The 21,996-nt window shown below is 40.1% G+C and overlaps 1 protein-coding gene across 1 annotated transcript in view; it reads right to left on the bottom strand.

The window, feature by feature from the left end:
- Positions 1–21,996, bottom strand: part of WDR64 (WD repeat domain 64) — a 156,134-nt gene that overhangs the window by 95,508 nt on the left and 38,630 nt on the right. The window contains exon 8 of the mRNA XM_060192039.1: positions 16,100–16,234. Within this exon, the coding sequence (XP_060048022.1) occupies positions 16,100–16,234 (135 nt within the window). The remainder of the gene's footprint in view (positions 1–16,099; positions 16,235–21,996) is intronic.

Genomic DNA, 21,996 nt, shown 5'->3' with positions numbered 1-21,996 from the left:
CCTGCATAATGAATCTACCAGGGCTTGATCCCAGATTCTTGAGCACTCTACCAGGTGCACCATCGCCAGACCTCCTGAGAATATTTGTCTATTTATTCATTTATTTATTTCCATCAGTTGTATTGCTGGGACTTGGTGCTCCCACGGGCCATTTTTTCCTTTTCCTTTTTCTTTTTATTTGATAAGACAGAGAGAAATTGAGAAGGGTAAGAAAGATGGGCGGGGGAGAGAGAGAGAGAGAAGGAGACCTGTAGCACTGCTTCAACATTCATGAAGCATCCCCCTTGCAGGTCAGGCCAGGGAGTCTGAATACAAATCTTTGTTCATGGCTATGTGTACATTCAACTGGGTGAGCCACTGCCAGACCATCAAAACATTTATATTTAAGAACATCGACTACAATGCTTATAAGGTCAGCCTGGTAAACTAGATGGATGAAGTGGGCTGGTGATGGATGTGTAAGGGTATAGATGTGGATGTGGGGATTTGCTGCAATGAAATGAAAGTGCATGTCCCACGACAACAGGGAGCCAAAGCTCAGGGTCAGCCAAAGTTTAAGAAAAGATAAAGCAGGTTCAGCACAAATAAATATAAGACCAAGCAAATAAAGGGTCCCCCAATGCATCTCAGTGAAAAACAGTTTGCACTTAGCTCATAGTACACTACTGTGTGACTTCTGAAATAGATTATGCAAACATTTTAAATGTTAGTAGTATGTATCAATACCTTGAACAAAATTTACAGTCATCATTGTTGAGCGTGATCACACAGAATATAAATTACATTTAGCCTTCAAGTATAAAAGAAACACAAAGTAATTTTGCTGAGTAGGGAGATTCTCTATATAGAGAAATAGACAGCATTCTATCTATGTAAAGGATAATTCTGAAAACCTATTTTTATATTTATTTATTTACTTGTTTATGCCACCAAGGTTCTTGCTAGGGCTTTGTACCAGCACTGTGAACTTCACACTCCAGAAGGCCATTTTTCCTTTTCTACTTTATTTTATAGGACAGAGAGAAATTAAAAGCAGTAGTGGGGGGGGGGCAGGTAGACAGGAAGAGAGAGAGAGAGAGAGAGACACCTACAGACCCCCTTCACTGGTTCCTGAAGCATCTTATCTGCAGTGGGGGATCAGGGGCTCAAACCTGGGTCCTTGTGCCCAACAGGGTGCACCATTGCCTGGACCTTTTTCTGAAATATTTTGAAATTCTTTTCTTTCAGGCCAACATATCATCTGAAGCCCTGGTCAGGGAATCCTTGGATTCCCACATAGATATGATGGGCCTAGACCTCTAACAGATACCTCTCTCCACCATCAATGGTCATATCCAACAGGAAAAACATCATAAACCTTCTTGTGGGCCTCTATAGGATTGTACCCTCAGTGTAGAATAACAGTGGTATAAAAAGCTCCACTCTACAAAGGGAGACTGGGTCAAAATACTCTGACACTCAAGGAAAACTGGTGCTGAAATAAGTGAAGCTTACATAGAATGTCCCTGGCTCTGACCATGGACTGTAAGCTCAGACTGACAGGGATTCAGAGGTTATACTGACTCTTGTACTAAATATGAATAGACATGGGCCCTCCTGGGTCAAACCGATGGAGTTTACAGTTAACAGTATTTATATACTTTTCCTATATTTGGGAGCTACTCTCTGCCCTGATACAGCTTTCTGGTCCCATTCTCAACTCTGACACCATCTTCCCAGACAATGCTTTCAACCCACTTGCACATTAGCTATTAGACCCAGGTAAATACTAGTAATGTCATGGGCCCATTGGAACATAGCTAAAATAGACTTCCTAGTTTCTTCCAACATGAAGACCTTAATTTCATCTACTATATTCTTAACTTTAGGTTCCTCATTATTAAACAATTTGTTCTGCTTTATATCTTAGTGCCTTTCAGTCACCAAGTTGAAGATGCCAACCTGACTTTCCTAGTCAGAAGGCCTCACCAATGTGTCCTGGAACCCCCACCTTCCCAGAGCCTTGCCATACTAGGGAAAGATAGAAACAAGCTTGACATATGAATTGACCTGTCAATGCCCATGTCCAGCAGAGAAACAATTACAGAAGCCAGACATTCCACCTTCTGCTCCCCATAAAGATTTTTGATCCACACTCCCAGAGGGATAAAGAATAGGGTAGCTTCCAATGAATGGAATGGGATACAGAAGTCTGGTGGTGGGAATTGCATGGAATTGTACCCCTCTTATCCCACAATATTGTCAATAATTATTAAATCACTAATATAATAAAAACCAAAAATAATTATTTTCTTCCTAATAAAGTTGTCTGGTTTACAGCAATAATCTTTTGGACTAGAGAATGCAAAGGTAAGATTTAATCCTACTTTAAGTGATGTTACAGTTCATGAAAAGTCTCAATTTTAGAAGTTTGAAAATATTTCTTTTTAAAATTATTTTATTTATTTACTACTGAAAAGAGACAGAGAGAAATTGAGAGGGGAGAGGGTGCTGAGGAGAGAGATAGAGAGACACCTGCAACATTATTTCACCACTTGTGAAGCTTTCCTCCTGCAGGTGGAACCAGGGGCTTGAATCCTGGTCTTAGCACACTGTAATGTGTGTGCTTACCCAGGTTCAGCATCTCCATGCCCTAGAAAATGTTTCAGTGTTCCAAATAAGATGTAATGTTCTACTTTGGGGGGGGTGCACACACAGTGTAAAGTGCAAGGACCAGCTTAAGTCCTGGTTCCAACCCCTGGCTTCCCACCTGCAGGGGGAGATTGCTTCACAAGTGGTGAAGCAGATCTGCAGATGTCTATCTTTCTCTCCCCCTCTCTATCTTCTCCTCCATACTTAATTTGTCTTATCCTATAAAAAATAATGGAGGGGGCCAGGTGGTAGCGCAGCAGGTTAAGTGCACATGGCCCAAAGCACAAGGACCAGAGTAAGGATCCCAGTTTGAGTCCCTGGTTCCTCACCTGAAGGGGGGTCACTTCACAAGCAGTGAAGCAGGTCTGCAGGTGTCTTTCTCTCTCTCCTTCTGTCTTCCCCTCCTCTCTCAATTTCTCTCTGTCCTATCCAACAACAATAACAACAATGATAAATAAGAGCAATAAAAGGGGGAAAATAAAAAATAAAAATAACAAAATTAAAAATAAAGGAAAAAGTGGTCTTCAGCAGCAGTGGATTTGTAGAGCTGGCACCAAGCCCCAGGGATAACCTTGAACAACATACTCTACTGCCTGAGGAAGATGGGTCCTGAAATTAGTGCAGCCTGGTATGTTCCTAGCTGTGATCACAGAATGTGAGCTCAGACCTACAGGGATGCAGAAGTTACATAGGCTCCTGTGCTGAATATGGGGCCCAGATCAAATCGATGGGGTTTACAGTTAACAACATTTATATACTTTTCTGCTTTATATCTTAACTCATTTTCAGGAACCAGGTTCCAGATGATACCATGATGCAAACCTGACTTCCCTGGACAGACAACCCCATCAATGTGTTCTGGAGACCTGCCTCCCCAGGCCCCTTCCCGACTAGGGAAAGAGAGAGACAGGGTGGGAGTGTGGCTCGACCTGCCAATGCCCATGTTCAGTGGGGAAGTAATTACAGAAGCCAGACCTTCTGTACCTCACAATGATCCTGGGTCCATACTCCCAGATGGATAAAGAATAGGAAAACTTTCCAGAGTTGGGTGGTAGTGCAGTGGGTTAAGCGCAGGTGGTGCAAAGTGCAAAGACCAGCATAAGGATCCCAGTTCGAGCCCCCTGCTCCCCACCTGCAGGGGAGTCGCTTCACAAGCGGTGAAGCATGTCTGCAGGTGTCTATCTTTCTCTCTGTCTTCCCCTCCTCTCTCCATTTCTCTCGGTCTTATCCAACAACAATAATAACTACAACGATAATTAAAAAAAAAAGAATAGGAAAACTTGCAATTGAGGAGAGGGGATATGGAGTTCTAGTGGGAACTGGGTGGAATTGTACCCCTCTTATCCTATGATCTTGTCAATATTTCCATTCTATAAGTAATTTTTTTAAAAGAAAAGTTCTACTTGGTGACTGTGCAGGTTGGGCAATAACAGACTAACTGTGGTTGGTTGGATGAATGTGCTCAACTTAGGGGTGGTGAACAAACCAGGAAATGGCATTATTTTCTTCTATCCTTATCACACCTGCACATGGACAACATTCCCTTTGACTATGTCTTCCCCAGATACCAGGGGTTCTCAGTTGAGGAGAATAGAGTCTTTGCCAGACTTGTTCTACTGACCTCAGTGTGAGTTTTCAGATGCTTTTTATTTGTGCCCGCCCCAAAGCTGAATTCTCACAGGCAATTCAGAGTTTGCCCTACCTATGGGAGTTCCCTGAGGACAGAGCTTAAAAGTCTGTGGCCTCTGGCCAGCAAGATAGTTCACTAGGATAGTGTGCTGCTTTGTCATATGCATGACCCAGGTTCCAGTCCAGTCTATATCACACCGAAGGAAGCTTCAGTGATATGGTCTCTTTCTCTTTGTCTTTCTACTTTTTTTTTTGTCTCTATTTACAAAATATTAAGGTCTCTCCTGTCCCCAGTGGGTCTGCTCTGATTGCAATAACGGTGACTGACAAGTATTGCACTATTTGTCCCTGTGTGTCTTTCCACTCTCCACCATCCACTGCTTTCACCCACCTCTGGAAGGATGCATATGCTTTTTTTCAAGCAAACCCAGTTGTGAGGGGCTAGGTGGTGGCACACCTGGTAGACTGCACATATTGTCATGTGCAAGGACCTGAGTTGAAGACTTCAGCCCTCACTTTCATGAAGGAAGCTTCTCAAATGGTGAACAATGCTGTAGGTGTCTTTTTTCCTCTCCTTTTATTTTTGTCAAAAAGAAACAGGGAGAGAGAAGGAGGGAGGGAGGGAGGGAGGGGAGGGAGGGAGAGAGAGAGAGAGAGAGAGAGAGAGAGAGAGAGAGAAGATTACAAGGCCCAGCAATAACCATACTGGAAAAAAGTGAAAAATACGAAAACACAGTTATCAATTGGTGGCAGCAGTTTTTTATGCTTTATTGTTCTTTATATAGTTGTTTTTGGCGTGTGTGGTTTGCTTGCAAGTACTCTGCCGTTACTCTACCTCTGAAAGTCAGACTTTTGTCTTACAGTTTAGGTGATTTCTTTTGTCCTATTTGTTGCTCCTTAAAGACCTGACTTGGGATCTATGCTTGAATAATCCAGGGTGGTGATCTTTTATTATTGTTGTTGTTGTTGTTGTTGTTGTTGTTGAATGTTTTTAAGTGCCTAGCTACACTATGCTGCCGGGAATATGAGTTCTGATCTAAAAGGAGTCTGGGATCTCAGTCCCAGGTGGTAACTGACCACAGGATGTGAGGTGCCCTTTCTAACTGTTATGCTTCGAAATGTCTGTGGTGTGGTGTTTGCAAAGACTTTGTCCAAAAGCAGTCATGTTTGAGCAGATGAGGCTATTCTAGGAGTTAGCACTCCTGATAATATCTCTCTGTTCTAGGCTATTTCATCTATTTTTAGGGGTAGGTGGAGCTCTCTTCCTGGAATATGCCCCAGGGTCTGTTACTATAGAGAGTGAGTTCCAATATGGAGTCCACCAATGTTATTCTTATCAAGGTCACCTATGTGTTATCTATTGCACCATAACAATTAAGCACCCCTAACACACACACACACACACACACACACACACACACACACACACACGAAGCTATCACAGAGATTTTAGTCTATATTTTTCTTTTCTCCCATTCTATGGAGTGTTTTTAAAAATTTCTTTATTGGGGGATTAATGACTTACAGTCAACAGTAAAATAAAAGTTTGTACATGCATAGCATTTCCACATAACAGTACAACTCCCACTAAGTCCTCCTCTGACATCATGTTTCAGGACCCAAACCCTACCTCCCACCCTAGAGTCTTCTATTGGTGCCATACACCAACTCAAGTCCATGTTCTATTTAGAGTTTTCCCTTCTGATCTTGTTTTTCATTTTCTGCTAATGAGTGAGATCATCCCATATTCAACCCTTTGTTTCTGACTTATCTCACTTAACATGATATCTTCCAGTTCCATCCAAGATGGGGTAAAGAAGGTGAATTCATCATGAACCTGATACTTTGGAGCCTCAGGAATGAGAGTCTCTTTGCATAAGTATTATGCCATCTACCCTTGTTCATATTTCTCAGTTTTCCACATAACAATTCAATGCCCCTCTAGGTCCTCCTCTGCCATTATGTTCCAGGATCTGAACCGCCCCCCCCCTCCAATAGACAAGTGCAATAGACAAGACCCAGTCCAAGTTTGGCTTTCATCTGCTTTCATCCAGTCCAACATCTACCTTTCATCTGAAGCAGCAAACAAGATCAGAGAAGCAAATATTTGGAAAAGGAGAAACTTTATTATGCTAACAGACTTGGTGTCTGGATCATTCAAAGAAGAACACCGGCCCCCAGCCATTGTTCTCTGGGATACTTATACATAATAAGTTAATTGGTGAGATTTCATTGGTGCATAGCAAGCAGGGAGTACAGAAATAGATTATTAGCAGTTGGTTCTTTCAGTTACACATGTGTTTGCATACCTTCCTGTATGTCAGTGGCATTCCTTTTGTCCACATTTAATTTGGCCTTTCTTTAGCTATTTCACTTTTAATTAGTATTAGAACATTAAATCTTTCTCCACATCATTACTCTTTTCAATTTATATCTTTATATTCTTGAGGTTGAATAGATGGCTCAGACATTCAACGCATGTATTGCTTGTATCAAGCCTTAATGTTGATCATCACCACCACCACATAAAATAACAAAAGTGTGTTCTGGTCTCTCTCTCTCAATATGAAAAAAAAAAAACCATTATATTAAATGAGATAATTACAAGAAGCTTATAGTAAGTAGTCTTGATTTCATTTCTTTTTTTCTAGAAAATGTACTTGTTTATTAGTGGGAGAGAGAGTGAGAAACAGAGCATTACTCTGGCACATGAAGTACCAGGGTTGGAATTTGGTACTTCATATTTGAAAGTATTGTGTTCTACTACTGTGCCACTGGCTGGTTTCAGAGATTTATTTATTTGGTTTTTTTATAACATTTTGTTTGGTGGTTAATGCTTTATAGTACAATTGTTGATACATGGGTTTGTTTTAATTTTTTGATCTATTTGCTGGTGATTCACCACTCTGGATCAATTTTTTTTCTTTCTTTCATTTTTTATATATTTTATATAGAGTGATACAAAATAAAGACCAGAGTACTGCTCAGCACTAGCTTACAGTGGTGCTGGGGATTGAATTTGAGATCTGGAACCTCAGGGATGAAAATATTTTGCATAACCATTATGCTGCTTCAGTGCTCATGAGGGTAGGGAAGAGGACAAGGAGCTTGAACCTGGGTCCTTGAGCATTACAACAAGTTTATTCTACCAAGTGCACCACCACCTGTTCCCCCCAATTTTTTTTCTTTCTTTATTGGGGGATTAATGTTTTACAGTTAACAATAAATACTAATAGTTTGTACATGCATAAAATTTCCCACTCAAAAAAAATTTTAAGTAGACTAAATTGTGGGGTAACTACTAAGTGAATAATACACAGTGGGAAAGACAGAAAAATTATATTTAAAGAAATTGTGACAGATAATGCCCCAAACTAATACAAAACACAGATTCAAAAACATTAGAGAACACTGAGAATAGAAATGCCAAAAAATTACAGTGAAGCATACTTCAGAAAATCTATTATTAAAAAATATTAAAATAAGCAAGAGGAAAAAAATACTAATCCTTAGAGGAGAAAAACATCAGAATTACTTCCAAAATCTCTTCAGAAATCATTCAGTGCAGAAGAGTATGGAGTGAGATTCATGCATTCTAGTTTCAAATTTAAGTCAAGGAAATAGGCTTAACTATTTAGAAGAGAGAATATTAGAAATAGAAGGCATAATTACAGCACTCTTTGACTTCAAAGTAGTAGAAAAAGCTTTAGAAAAAATGAGAAAAATACTTAAGAGATTAAAAACTCCATCAGAAAATCAAATATCAGAATAATAAGAGTCTCTGAATGAGAAGAGAGACATAAGGGAGCAGAAACCATATCTCAAGAAGTAATAGCAGAAAATTTTCCAAATCTGGGATATGGTCAGCATGTAGATGTTTAGGAAATGGAAAGAACTCCCAAATACCTAAACCCAAATATACCAAGGCACATCATTGTGAAAGTATGTAAAGTCAAGGACAAATAAAGAATTTTACAAACCACCAGGGAAAAAGAAAATGAGACTTATAAAGGCAATATAATCACTCTTGTCAGACTTCTCTGTAGAAACTATTGAAACCAAAAGAGAGTAGAGTAGTATACTTAAGGTTTTAAAAGACAACTTCCAGCCACATACTTTACCCTGCAAAACTATCATTTAAATATGAAGGAGCAATCAAAATAGTACCAGACATATAAAAACTGAAGGAGTTTGTTATACTAGACTTGCCTAGCAAGAATTACTCAAAGGAGTGTTACAAAGAAAGAAATAAGGAACATTTAACACTCAGCAAGGTGATACACAGTAAAACAGACCCAGAAACACAAGTCATAGAAATATGTAACTTTAATGCATGAAAGGGAAGAAAGAAATGGATAGATGTCCAAGCAAAGAATGGAGAGAGAAAACAGTTTTGTAAAAAATTCTTAGATGTATTATATACAAATTTTATATATACTTTTATGTATAACACAGTTAAATGCATGCAGTCTTTTGTTTTTTTAAATGATGTCATTTTCTCTCTAGTACTTTTTGATATTTCCTACATTATTCTTCTCATCCTTATCATGTATTCAGTTTCTTTAATTTGGTGTTTGTTTTCAGAGATTCTTGTTATGGTTTATATCTGTTACCAAATGACCTGAAAATCTCTGAAGGACAACTTCTGAGATGTTTTTGCTCATATGTGCAATACAAGAAGCTTATTCAAAATTAAAGAAAAAAAGTAATTAAACCACCACTAAGACTTTGTAATAAACTGGGCAGAGGTAAATAGCATAATGGTTACCTGATACTATGTAAAATATGGAGACTTTTATGCCTGAGGATCCAAAGTCCCAGGTTAAATCCTCTGCACTACAAGTTAGAGTTGAGCAGTACTCTGGTAAAAAATAAATAAAATGAAGTAAAGAGACTTTGTGAAAACTATGGTGGTTAGCCTAGGGAGCTAGGAGTTTGGGGAAGGGTACAGAACCATGACAGAGCAGTGTATAACTAGAACTATTCCCTTATAATCTTATGACTTCTAAGCCATTTTTAAATCACTAATAAAATTTTTTTTAAAAAAGAATGATTCCTGTAAAAGGCAGTAGCCTTGAAATTCCCTTTTTATGCAGTTGTTTGTTAAGTGCTTTTAGTATGAGTTGCTTGTAGTATGAGGTGGAAAATTCCTTGCCCCTTCCCCCTTGAATAAACAGGACCTAATCAGTTAAGGCCACCCATTGTTCGAAGGACCCTGCCTGGGGACAAGCCTTATCAGGACCTTTGAACAGACTTTGTGGTGTGCTGTCTACCGGATGGGTGGTCATAGCTGATGGCAGGAGGATGTGGCGACCCTGCCTGGTTGAATTCTATTGGTTGTGTGATCTTACTATATTTGAAACTAGCCCACGCTTTGCTTTGTATGGACCCCGCTTTTTGCTAAGTTTGAAATGATTGGATCTTGTGTTTGCTATAGCCTGTTATTGGATGTAGGTTGATATGGTAATGTGCTCCCCCTCCCTGAGTGTAGTCTGAATTCCTATAAATTGTATTGTTTGAGCCCTGTTCAGGGTCGAATTTGGTAGACTAACACCAGTCACCATCTCGGCCCAGATTGCAATTCGTCAATAAACATCTTTGCTTCCTTACAGTGGATGGTGGTTTGATTTATGCTCGCTAACATTTGGAGGCCCCAGCGAGATCCCTCAGACGGGTATTTCTGAGGACACCCCATCCTGGGTCCGGACCCTCGGAGGCCTTGGAAGTCCTGCCCGGCGCCGGTAAGTCAGGCCTGAATTTTGTATGGTACCATTACTTTTCTAGCTCTGTGCCTCCGGAGAACCAGTGAGTCAAGCTTGATTTTTGTGTAAGTCCCGGTGGGGCCTGGGGGTCTGTGGATTGCGGGACGCCGCGTTAAAAATCCCAGACCGCAGCGCTGGGGAGTGACGACTCCCAGGCTGCTGGGGTAAGGATCTGGAACAGGGTCCGCCCCGGGACCTGAGACAGGGTCCACCCGGGACCTGAAACAGGGTCCACCCGGGACCTGAGACAGGGTCCACCCGGGACCTGAAACAGGGTCCCCTAAGGATCTGGAACAGGGTCCGCTTCCGAACTGTCTCTCGTGGCCACTCTGTGTTTGTCTCCTTTACTCTCCTCACTTTGGCAATTCGCGAAAAGGCTGAGCCTGTTAGTGCAACTGAAGGGGTCTGGCCGGAGCTACTCTCCGGTGACTCCTGAAGGCCTAATTAGCAACATTCCTTAGTAGAGGCAGCCGGAATGGTAATTGCCCAATCTTGACTGAGTGAGTGGTCTGCTGCGTGTGTGTGAATGCTATGTGCCTCACGGCCTGAAAAGCTACGGGGCTTGAGTGGGCTCTAACCTGCGTGTCCGTGGGGTCGTTTCAGCTAAGTGGGGGTTCTCAATGTAGTTGAGACCTAGACCGGGGATCATACGGTCACCCCTAAGCTAAGACCCCTTAAGGTCCTGCGAGGGGCCTGGCCAGGCGAGCATCGTTGTGTGCCTGACATCCGTCAGATGTCAGTTCCTTTTTCCCCACTTACAATCTGCCTTGTTGGTCTCGCAGCATTTGCGGTTTGTCTTTTTGTTTGTCTCCTTCCCTTATTTTGTGTTACGGTACCACAGGAGGTTAAAGGTTAAAAAATTTTAGAAAAACTGGAGTCTCCATTAATAAAAACTTCTTGCAACCTAAAAAGGAAGAAGGTCCCAAGTGGACACCCTTTGGGTTGATAGGGAAAAAGTGTGTGAGAATGAGAGAACAGTGTGCCAGCTGGCTGTAAGAAAAAGTATAAAAAGAACCCGTGAAATCTGGGGTGTTAGGTATTGTCTGGACATTTGTTAAGCGCGCTTGTCTGTCTGTGTGTGTCTTGTCTGTTTGTCAGTCTGTGTTTCGTGTTCACTTACTTCCACTTTGCAGGAATGGGCCAGGCGGCATCTACCCCACTGGACCTGGTTACTCATAGTTTGGGGGTAGGAGTGCATAAATATAAACTCATGTCTTTTTGTTCTTCAGAGAGGCTCACCTTCGATGTAAGATGTGTTTCTGTGCTTTTTTGTGTCCCTGTGTCTTTTTGGTCAACATTAAGAAATCATCTCAGAGCGACGGGACCAGATTTGGTTCCGGCCTGAAGTTGCCAGCTGAATTTTGCCTTGTCTTTGTCTCTCTTTTAAGCCTGAGTAGCAGAATCATGTCCTCAGGCTAGTCCAGGCAGGACCCTGAGGGTGCCACCCCGCCCTCACAGGAGTCAGGCTGGCTGGTCACAGCAGGGGCCTGGAGCTGGGCCAGGCAGCAGCTCTAGTGCAGGGGCGACACCCCGCCCTGCCTCGGTGTGGCCGTGACCTGGGACGGGCCCATGGGTGCAGATGGGTGATAGTGCTAGCATGTGTGTGGCTTTACCCATGCCCCCAGAGCTGACTGGAGCTGTCTGAAAACTGTCCTTGGTCCTCTTGGGCTCCTCGTGGAGAGAAGCTGAAAGAATTTGTTTCTTCCTCTTTGTTTATTTAGGGCTAGTTAAGGTTGTCCTAGGAACTATTGGATAAAAGAAAAATCTTAGTATATAAATGTGAGATGTTTCATCTTGAAAAATTGTGTGAGTGCAGATCTAAATTTGTGTTTGACCAGGTATGTTGCTAAGATGTGTCTGTACTGGTTAAAAGCTGCTCTTTTCCCCTAAGCAATCAGCCCAGATATATAAATGATAAAAAGGTGGCTATGAGATGTCTTAAATGTTTATATGTGTGTTTTAGGTCTGTTTTTGTGGCCTAAAAATGTTAATCTTAAGGTTAAAAGTGTAAGTAACTTTAAAGCTGCATTCTTATCAAAGTTCTTTTAAAAAAGAGTTTTCAATACAGTTCTTATGTGGTAATATAAGGGTAAAAATTCATTTGCTAAGACAGCTAAAGATTTAAAGTCTTAAGTATTTAATGTGACAATTCATCTTCTCCAAATTGATATGCAAATTATCTATTTTATAGATATTGGTCCACAGCAAATTTGGCATTTGTCTGACATTGAAAATGCTTTGAGAAGTCACTAGTATGTGTTAACTCTCTAAGTAATTAGAGTTTGTTTAAAGTTTAAAGAAAAATTTAGTTAAACTGAATTTGGTTTAGAGATCCTGGTTATAGAAATTGCTACAAGAGGTTAAAAAAATAACTTTTAAATGTATGCTCTTTAAAATTCAAACAGAGTCTCTCAAGTTAGGTATCACACGCTGAAGATGTGTCTCTATCTCTTGTGTGAAAAATGGCAGGAAGGTTATTGACATGTAAACGTTTTAAAATACCTTCTCAACTAAAGAAGTAGAACTGGCTTAGGTGAGTGAAAAATAACACAGTGGTTATATTAATGATTTTCTAGCCTAAGGCTTTTGCTCTGGTTTTCCTCTTTATATCTTTCTGCTTTTAAAAATTATCTGGTTTGTTTTAAGACGCTGTCAGAGATTTATTCTTGACAAATGGTATTTTTGGTCTGATAGAAGATTTGTTTTGGCAAATCCTGATTTAACAAAATTATTATTTTGAATATTTAAGTTATGAGGTTTATTTTAGCCTTTTAAGTTGCCATATTAGAGTTCTAAGGGGTAAAATCTATTAAGAGTTTTATATCTACACTTATTCATGATAGCTTTGTGATGAGTAAAGATCTTAACAAAAACTGTTTTGATATTGTGCTTAAATTGTCCAAGCAGTTTAAAATAATGCTAAAAAATGGTGATCATTTTATTATGTCAACACATTAGATATTGACTTTATATACTATACTGGTATATCTGTTTGTTAAAAAGACCTTCTAAAATTACATAGAGATGTATAGGCAAATTCTGGTAATTAGATTGTCAGTTTTGGTAAGCTCTTAATCTGGTTTTGTGTATGTCTTACTGGTTACAAATGTACGAGTACAGCAGTGATACCCCTTCAATCATACTGCCAGGTTCTCTTAGGGGGTCTCCAAGAGGCAGTAAAATGGCCCACAAATTTCTCTAAGGTAAATAGAATGACACTAAATTTGGCGTTTTGTTGCTCAAATCTGCCCCAGGTGTTAGAAAAAAGTTACAGAAGACAGAAAGATTTTAAAGAAAAGCTGAGAGATTGCTCAGAGGGTTTTTAAGAAGTTGGTAAATGTTTTGACATTAGACTTTGGAAAGAAAGAAAGAAAGAAAGAAAGAAAGAAAGAAAGAAAGAAAGAAAGAGAAAGTTGGGGCAGTGCCCAGAGGGAAAAGGAAAGTCAGAAAATAGGGGCTAAGGGTAGAGAAAGATCAGTGATGTTACTGCAAAGAAAAAGGACACTGGAAGAAAGGCTGTTTTATCAACAAGCCATTTAGACTGCTTGTAGATGAACTTAAAGGCATAAGCCGGGAAGTGCTGACCCAAAAACTTGGGCCATGGCACAGACCCGTTGCCTATTTGTCAAATATTGGACCCTGTAGCTGCTGGATGGACAAAATGCCTGAGGACAATAGCACCTGTGGCACAGCTGGTAAGGAAAGCAGACAAGCCATCACTGGGGCAGGTCCAATGCCCACCTAACCTGCTACCAAGTTCTGTTCCTAGACCAGCCATGAGTGAAATTCAGTGCTGCTACCGGCCTGAACCCTGCCACCCTGATGTTGGAGACGGATCCTGAGGCTCCCTACAAATGCATGACTGCCAAGAGGTATGCCTTTGCTACATGGCGTGTGCATGGAGCATGTGGGGAGAGAAGATTCCTTACCCCCACCGGGAAGATGATCCAGCACAAAGAACCTACTGGAGGCCGCATGGACCCTGCAAGAAGCAGCCGTGACCCATTGTTCCGGACATCAGAAAAGAAACTAGAGGGCAGATGAAGCCACTTGTGCAACTACACAACAAGCAGAGCCAGCCTTGACATTGATTCTACTAGGCTCCCTGCTTCCAAAGGACCCTGGATACAGTAAGGAGAAATAAGATGGGCAAGAGATTAGGACTAGAGACTAAATAGATTTTACAGAAGTAAAATCAGAGACTTTTAGGTATAAGTACTTGCTGATATTTATAGACACATTTTCAAGTTGGGTAGAGGTTTAACCAATGAAGTCTGAGGGGGCATAGATAGTGAGCAAGAAAATTTTAGATAAAACAGTGCCCAGGTGGAGAGTTCCCTCTCACCATTGGTTCTGGTAAGCAGACATTCACTGTTTTTGTGTCTCAGTTAGTGACCCGAGAAATGGGAACAAATTGGAAATTTCATTATGCTAACGAGCCCCATATCCCTGGGCAGGTAGAGAGATAAGTTAGACCTTAAAGGAGACTTTAACTAAATTAACCCTTGAAACTGGCAGGGGATGGGTATCGCTCCTGGCTCAGGCCCTTCTGAGAGTACACTGTCTCCCATTGTAAACAAACTGTCTCCCTTTGAAATGGTTTTTGGCAGACTGCTGCTGTCATGATCTGTGATGCTCTTGTCTCTGATCTATCCCACAACTGTTACCAAGTTTTTACAGATCTCCAGCCTATATTGCAGGACAATTAGAATGCTGTGCTACAAGCCTTTGGGAAGGACCCTGTCACCTGCTGCCTGCTCCACAAGGCACACCCAGTGAGAAAGACCTTATATTGTGATCCTGAGTACACCAACTGCTGCAAAGGTTGCCGGAAAGTGGCACTAGATTCATCACACTCCTTTGAAGAGGACAGTTGCTGATCCCACTGACCCAAAAGAAAAAAAAGATTAAGATGAATCAAAGATTTGATTCTCGGCTAAGACAAGTGGGGAATGTAAAAGGCAGTAGCCTTGAAATTCCCTTTTTATGCAGTTGTTTGTTAAGTGCTTTTAGTATGAGTTGCTTGTAGTATGAGGTGGAAAATTCCTTGCCCCTTCCCCCTTGAATAAACAGGACCTAATCAGTAAGGCCACCCATTGTTCGAAGGACCCTGCCTGGGGACAAGCCTTATCAGGACCTTTGAACAGACTTTGTGGTGTGCTGTCTACCGGATGGGTGGTCATAGCTGATGGCAGGAGGATGTGGCGACCCTGCCTGGTTGAATTCTATTGGTTGTGTGATCTTACTATATTTGAAACTAGCCCGCGCTTTGCTTTGTATGGACCCCGCTTTTTGCTAAGTTTGAAATGATTGGATCTTGTGTTTGCTATAGCCTGTTATTGGATGTAGGTTGATAAGGTGATGTGCTCCCCCTCCCTGAGTGTAGTCTGAATTCCTATAAATTGTACTGTTTGAGCCCTGTTCGAGGTCGAGTTTGGTAGACTAACACCAGTCACCATCTCGGCCCAGATTGCAATTCGTCAATAAACATCTTTGCTTCCTTATAGTGGATGGTGGTTTGATTTATGCTCGCTAACAATTCCTAGAGTATAAAGTTATACCAATAGAATTATGTTTGGAAAATATAGGTAAATCTGTATTGACTTATTCTGGTAGTATCTTTTCAAACAAATGAGATAATCAACATACAGAATTTTTAAATAAACTTTTAAAAAATATTTATTTATTCCATTTTGTTGCCCTTGTTTTATTGTTGTTGTAGTTATTATTGTTGTTGTTATTGATGTTGTTGTTGTTGGATAGGACAGAGAGAAATGGAGAGAGGAGGGGAAGACAGAGAGGGGGAGAAAACGACACCTGTAGACCTGCTTCACCACTTGTGAAGTGACTATCCTGCAGGTGGAGAGCGGGGGGCTCAAACCGGGTTCCTTACGCCAGTCCTTGCTCTTTGCGCCACCTGCGCTTAACCTGCTGTGCTACTGCCTGACTCCCCAACATACAGATTTTTTAAAAACTAGTTTAAAAGCTACAGGGTTGTCATGAGTTTATACATTTAAAAAAAAAAAAAAAACTCTAAAAGTCAAAGAACACTTAAATGTGTAAGTTATTGTACTCACATGTTATCCTCAAGTCTCTTCAAGGATTCCAAAACTAATGAATGAACACTGTCTAAGGAGCAGGATCCAAAACACTTCAGTGGTGAAATATACCTAATTTTCATAACCCAGTCATTATGGAGTTTCCTTTTAATGCTAGAAATTAAAAAAATGGAGGCTATGTTAGATCCACAAACACATCCTATTGATATTCTGCTTAGCATTTTCATTTTGACTTGAACCTAGGTTCTCATATATGCAATGTTTGTGCTCTACCAGTAAGCCACAATCTAAGCCCCAGTCTGACTTTTTTCAGGTAGAAAAGGAAAGACAGAGGTTGAGACAGAGACACCACAGTACAAATTTTTTACTCTGTGCTATGGGGGGGCCAAGGGCTTGAAAAACAGATTACACACATGGCAAAGTTGGAACCTTCCTAGGTAAGCTATCTTGCTGGACATTTCAAATAATTTAAGTCACTTAATCAACTAATTTAATTTAATCAAGTAATTGACTACCAACTACTTGATTAGATCATATACATATAAACAATCACTGAAAGGAAACAATGTGAATATTCAACAGTAACTTGATTCCTCACATTCCTAAGATTCCTTACTCTCATTTTTCAAATTCCTCCCTTTCTTTCTTTCTTTCTTTCTTTCTTTCTTTCTTTCTTTCTTACCAGAGCACTGCTCAGCTCTGGTTTATGGTGGTGTGGGGATTAAACCTGGGACTTGAGGACTTGAGAGCCTCAGGCATGAAAGTCTCTTTGCATAACCATTATGCTATAGCACCAACCTTCAAATGTCTTTCTAATGGAAAGACAGAAGACAGGTCATGACAAAGTCTAACAGAAGCAGAAGATTAATGTTTTCTCATCTATTCTGAACCTATCTGAATTGGAATGAATTGTTCAACATTAGATAGAGCAGGGCATCATATAACAGGAAAAGCTCATAGCAGAATTTAGTACTTGGTGGAAGGATGTAATAATATATATATATGAAAAATAGAAAATGGGGGTAGAGAGATAAGTGTCCTGCTGTTCTTTGGCTTCTAGCAATGGATTAGCTTTAATTTCACTGTAGTAGAGTTTCTAATGACAGGCTATAATTCTGAAAATAAAATCTTTATTAGTAACAAAGCATAATGCTAATACTTTCTTATTCTAAAAGAAAATTTTTCATTGTGCAAAATTTAAGACTTTTTTGAAAGACAAAAGAAAAAATAAAATCATAGTCCTAAAGGTCCATAGTGCATTGTTTATATTTTGAGATATATATGAAATGTTTCCTTGACAGAAATATACATGTACCTCTGTGTTTTCTTAGAATTTAAATTAAATTGGAGTAGGGCACCAAAGTAAAAACCCTGGGTTAAGGGTGAGGATGGATGTTCAGCTTCACGGTCCAGGGCAGGGGGGATGGGATGAGACACAGTCTTTTGGTGGTGGGAATGGTGTTTATATACACTCCTATAAATTTGTAGTCATATAAATCATTATTTAATTAATATGAGAGGGGAAAATTGATTGAATGTCTCAAACTTTTAAAATCACAGACTGAGTCTTTTTAATATATAGGCTGAGTCATTGATATGTTGACTCTCTTAAAAGCTTAGAGCAGGGAGAAGAGATGCAACCGGTGGCACAGCTATATACAAATAATGTCAAAGGACATAAATTATGGTGATGTTGTGTATGATACAGCAAGTCCTAACAAAGGGATATTTCAAAGTTAACCCAATTGCCAAATAATGTGATTATAGCAATAACTACCTATTGTCTTCTTAAACTAAGACTGCAGGAACTTCCCACTTGCTCTGTAGAGCCAATATTTCCCCCAGTCCTGGAACCTTTAGGGTGGGGCTTACTTTCCTTAATGCTTCTCTCAATTCATACCAAATGATATTGCATCCCCTGATCCCAACCTAATCAACACAAGGAGTACCACCTCAGCATGCTTAACTTCAGACTGTGTCCAGAGACGTCAGGCATGGAATGTCAACCCTTTACCCTCATTACTCCGGTGAGACCTTTCCTTTCATAGTAGTCTCAAATTCCATTCCAGGACGCTCACTTCCTAAAAAAATCCCAAAACCTAGATATAAATGAGGTCCCGTAAGATAGAACATATATTCACATGTATACATAAATCAGGGCAAAATATATACCTGAAAGAAAAAAATACACAATAGTCTGCAGTGAGTCAGTATAAAGTTCATAATGAAATAGTGTCTATTTAGACTTACTCTCCTCACTTCCTATTACAGTTCTTTCACTCACTCCAAAGCTAACCTTATCAAAGCAAGGACTGCAAAAGCTGAATAAGGGCAAGAGATTGGCATACTTTAACGATGACTCTTTAGTCACTATCAGGCCACCTCATCAGCTGAGGCCCTATTTGGGGAGTCCTGAGATTCTCAAACATGATGGGCCTAGACCTCAAATAAATCCCTCTCTCTGTTGTTACCGGTCATCCCTATCAGGAACAACAAAACAGACCCCTTTTGTGGGCCCTCATAGGTCCTTGCCCTCAACTTGGATCAACAACAGTAGAGAATGTTCCACCCTCTGAAGGGAGGCTGGAAAACATACTCTACGCTACACCTGAGGAAGATGGGTCAATATTGGGGCAGCTCAGAATGTTCTTACTCATGACCACAGAATGTGAGCTCAGATCTAAAGGGAGGCAGAGGTCACACAGGTTGCTAAGCTGAATATAGGCCCCAAATAAGATGAAATTGATGGGGCTTATCGTCAACAATATTTATACCCCTTTCCCATATTTGGGAGTTACTTTCTTCCCTGATCCAGCTTTTTGGTCCTTCTGCCAGCCATGACATCACCTCCCCAGACAGTAAGTAGGATCCACCTGCATATCAGATTTCAGGCTCAGGCAAAACAAAACAAGCAAGCAAACAAACAAAAAACACTAGTATCGCCACATGCCCTTTGGAATATAACTAAAATATGCCTACTAGCTATCTACAAAATGGAGGGCCCCCCAACTCTTCATCTGCACTATTCCAGCCTTTAGGTCCATGATTGGTCAACAATTTGTTTGGCTTTGTATGTTAACTCTCTCTTCAACCACCAGATTCCAGATGCTAGCATGATGCCAACCAGATTTCCCTGGACAGACAACCCCACCAATGTGTCCTGGAGCTCTACTTCTCCAGAGCTCTGCCCCACTAGGGAAAGTGAAAGACAGGCTGAGAGTATAAATCAACCTATTAATACCCATGTTCAGTGGGGGAAGCAATTACAGAAGCCGGACCTTCAACCTTCTGCATCCCACAATGACCTTGGGTCCATACTCCCAGAGGGTTAAAGAATAGGAAAGCTATCAGGGGAGGTGATGGGCTACAGAGTTTTGGTGGTGGGAATTGTGTGGAGTTCTACCCCTCTTATCCTATGGTTTAGTCAATGTTTCCTTTTAATAAATAAAAAATTAAATTAAAATGTACATAGAAAAATATTTCACTTAACATCATGTCCTGAACATTTTCTACATGATTGAGTATTTTTAAATATGACAGGTCTATGTGCATAGCTACACTATTCACAATAGTCAAGATATAGAATCACCATGGGACAGGTGGTAGTGCACCTGGTTAAGTGCATATGTCACCATGGACTGTGACCCAGACTCAAGCCACTACTCCCCATCTGTAGAGGGAAAGCTTCACAAGTGGTAAAGCAGTGCTGCAGATATCTTTCTATCACTCTGTCCCTATCTGCCTTTATATCTCCCCCTTTCAATTTCTCTCTACCCTATCAAATAAAATAAATAAAAAGAAAAAATATACAGAATCAAAATAAATGTCCATTGAGAGATAACTGGAAGAAGATGCTAGATGATATACTTAATGGTGAACTATGTAGCCATTAAAAGATAACATTGGTATGTTCAGGACAAAAATGAATAGAAGTGGAGTTAGTTACACTAAGTGAAGTAAGTAAAGAGACAAACAAAAAACAAACAGATGGTTTTACTTGTATATGGAATGTGGATTACTAAAATGTAAAACAATAGCAATGATAACAAAACAAAACAAAAAAATAGTAACCAAACTGTTTCTTTTTTTTTTTTTTTTTAAAGATTTTATTTATTTATGAGAAAGACAGGAGGAGAGAGAAAGAACCAGACATCACTCTGGCACATGATCGCCGGGAATCAAACTCAGGACCTCATGCTTGAGAATCCAAAGCCTTATCACTGCGCCACCTCCCGGACCACCAAACTGTTTCTTAGGCTCTCTGAAAACTTTGGTGGTTATCAATAGAAAAATGGGAGTGGTAAAGATAAATTGAAAGGCATAGGAATTTTAGTAGTGCATGGGGTGAATTCTGAACACATGTATGTAAAGGTATAAAGTTTTACTCCTGAGATATTTTCATTTTGCAACTCAGTTTTAAATCAATTAAAAACATATGGTAGGGTGTCTACATACTATGAGAGAGATAACTCAATTATGCCTGTCCTTAAGGTGCTTATAAGATGCTTATACAATAATAATAATAAATATTTTTAAATGTGCTAATGTGTAGTATGTTTATAAAATGCTTACAATAGCATATCTGTGTGTACATATATATATGTATATATAATGTGTTAGATTTGTTTAATGCACAATAGAGAAAGAGAAATATAAAGAGAGGGTAGGGGGCCAAGCAGTGACGCACCTGGTTAAGTGCACATAGTACTATGTAGAAGGACCCATACAAGGACCCAGGTTCAAGCCCCCACCCCCCACCTGTAGCAGGAATGCTTCATGAACAGTCCAGCAGATCTCCATGTGTCTATCTTTTTTCTCTCTCTCTACTCCCCACACCTAATATCTCTCTGTCCTATGAAATTTAAAAAAAAAAAAAAAAAAAAAGGAAGAAAGAAAAGAAACCAAAAATGGCTACCAGGAGTAGTGGATTCATAGTGCTGACATAGAGCCTCAGCAATAACCCTGCAGGAGAAAAAAAAGAAAGCTAGAGTAAAAGAGAGAGAGAGAAGAAGGAAGAAGAAGAAGAAAAAGGAGGAGGAGGAGGAGGAGGAGCAGGAGGAGAAGAACAGGAGGAGGAGGAGGGGGAGGAGAGGGAAAGAGTAAGGAGAGGAGAGGAGAAGAGAGGAGGGGAGGGGAGGGGAGGGGAGGGGAGGGGAGGGGAGGGGAGGGGAGGGGAGGGGAGAGGAAAAGCAAAGCAGCACGACAGCATCTACAGTTATACTGTGCTGGTATTCAAACGTAGGACCACATGCATGCTAGGCCTATACTTTACCTGCTGAACTGCCAACACATTGCAATATTGTATAAGTTTTTATGGGGTCACAAGAATACATGTCGCATAAATGTACACTGCATTGTATAAGCATGTTTATAATATATATAAATATACATTTCTAGAATTGATACATGTTTACATAACATCTGAATTATTTATCTAGTATTTAGTGCCAGAAATTAATCATTTTATTTCTGGACACTCAATATTTTTGTATAAGATATCATTATGTAAAAGCCAGGGAGAAAGCTCAACCTGTTAGCACCAGCTTACATATCTGAAGTCCCAAAGGCTTTAAGTTCAATTCACTGTAACACTCTATGCCATAAGTGAGCAGTGCTTTGGTTCTCTCTCTCATTCACTAATAAAACAAATAAATCCTTTTCAAGAAAGGTATAATGCTTTGGTAACCATAGTTATACTTTTAAACATATAGGAATTACAGGTCTCAATGTTTAAATGTTTATTGAACATCGATGCATCTTCTCTAAATGCTTTTGTAGAAAAGAATTTAATTCACACTTCTACTATCAGCAGTATGTGGGAATGCTTATCTCACATTATATTTCCCACTTTAAACCTCTTTAAATTTTATGGAGGAATAATTATATCTTATTTTAGGTTGGACTTCTATGATTAA

The sequence above is a fragment of the Erinaceus europaeus genome, chromosome 6 (genome assembly GCF_950295315.1).
Source record: "Erinaceus europaeus chromosome 6, mEriEur2.1, whole genome shotgun sequence".
NCBI classification, from domain to species: domain Eukaryota; kingdom Metazoa; phylum Chordata; class Mammalia; order Eulipotyphla; family Erinaceidae; genus Erinaceus; species Erinaceus europaeus.
Note: the sequence above shows the minus strand (reverse complement) of the source record. Positions and strands in the feature narration are given on the sequence as shown.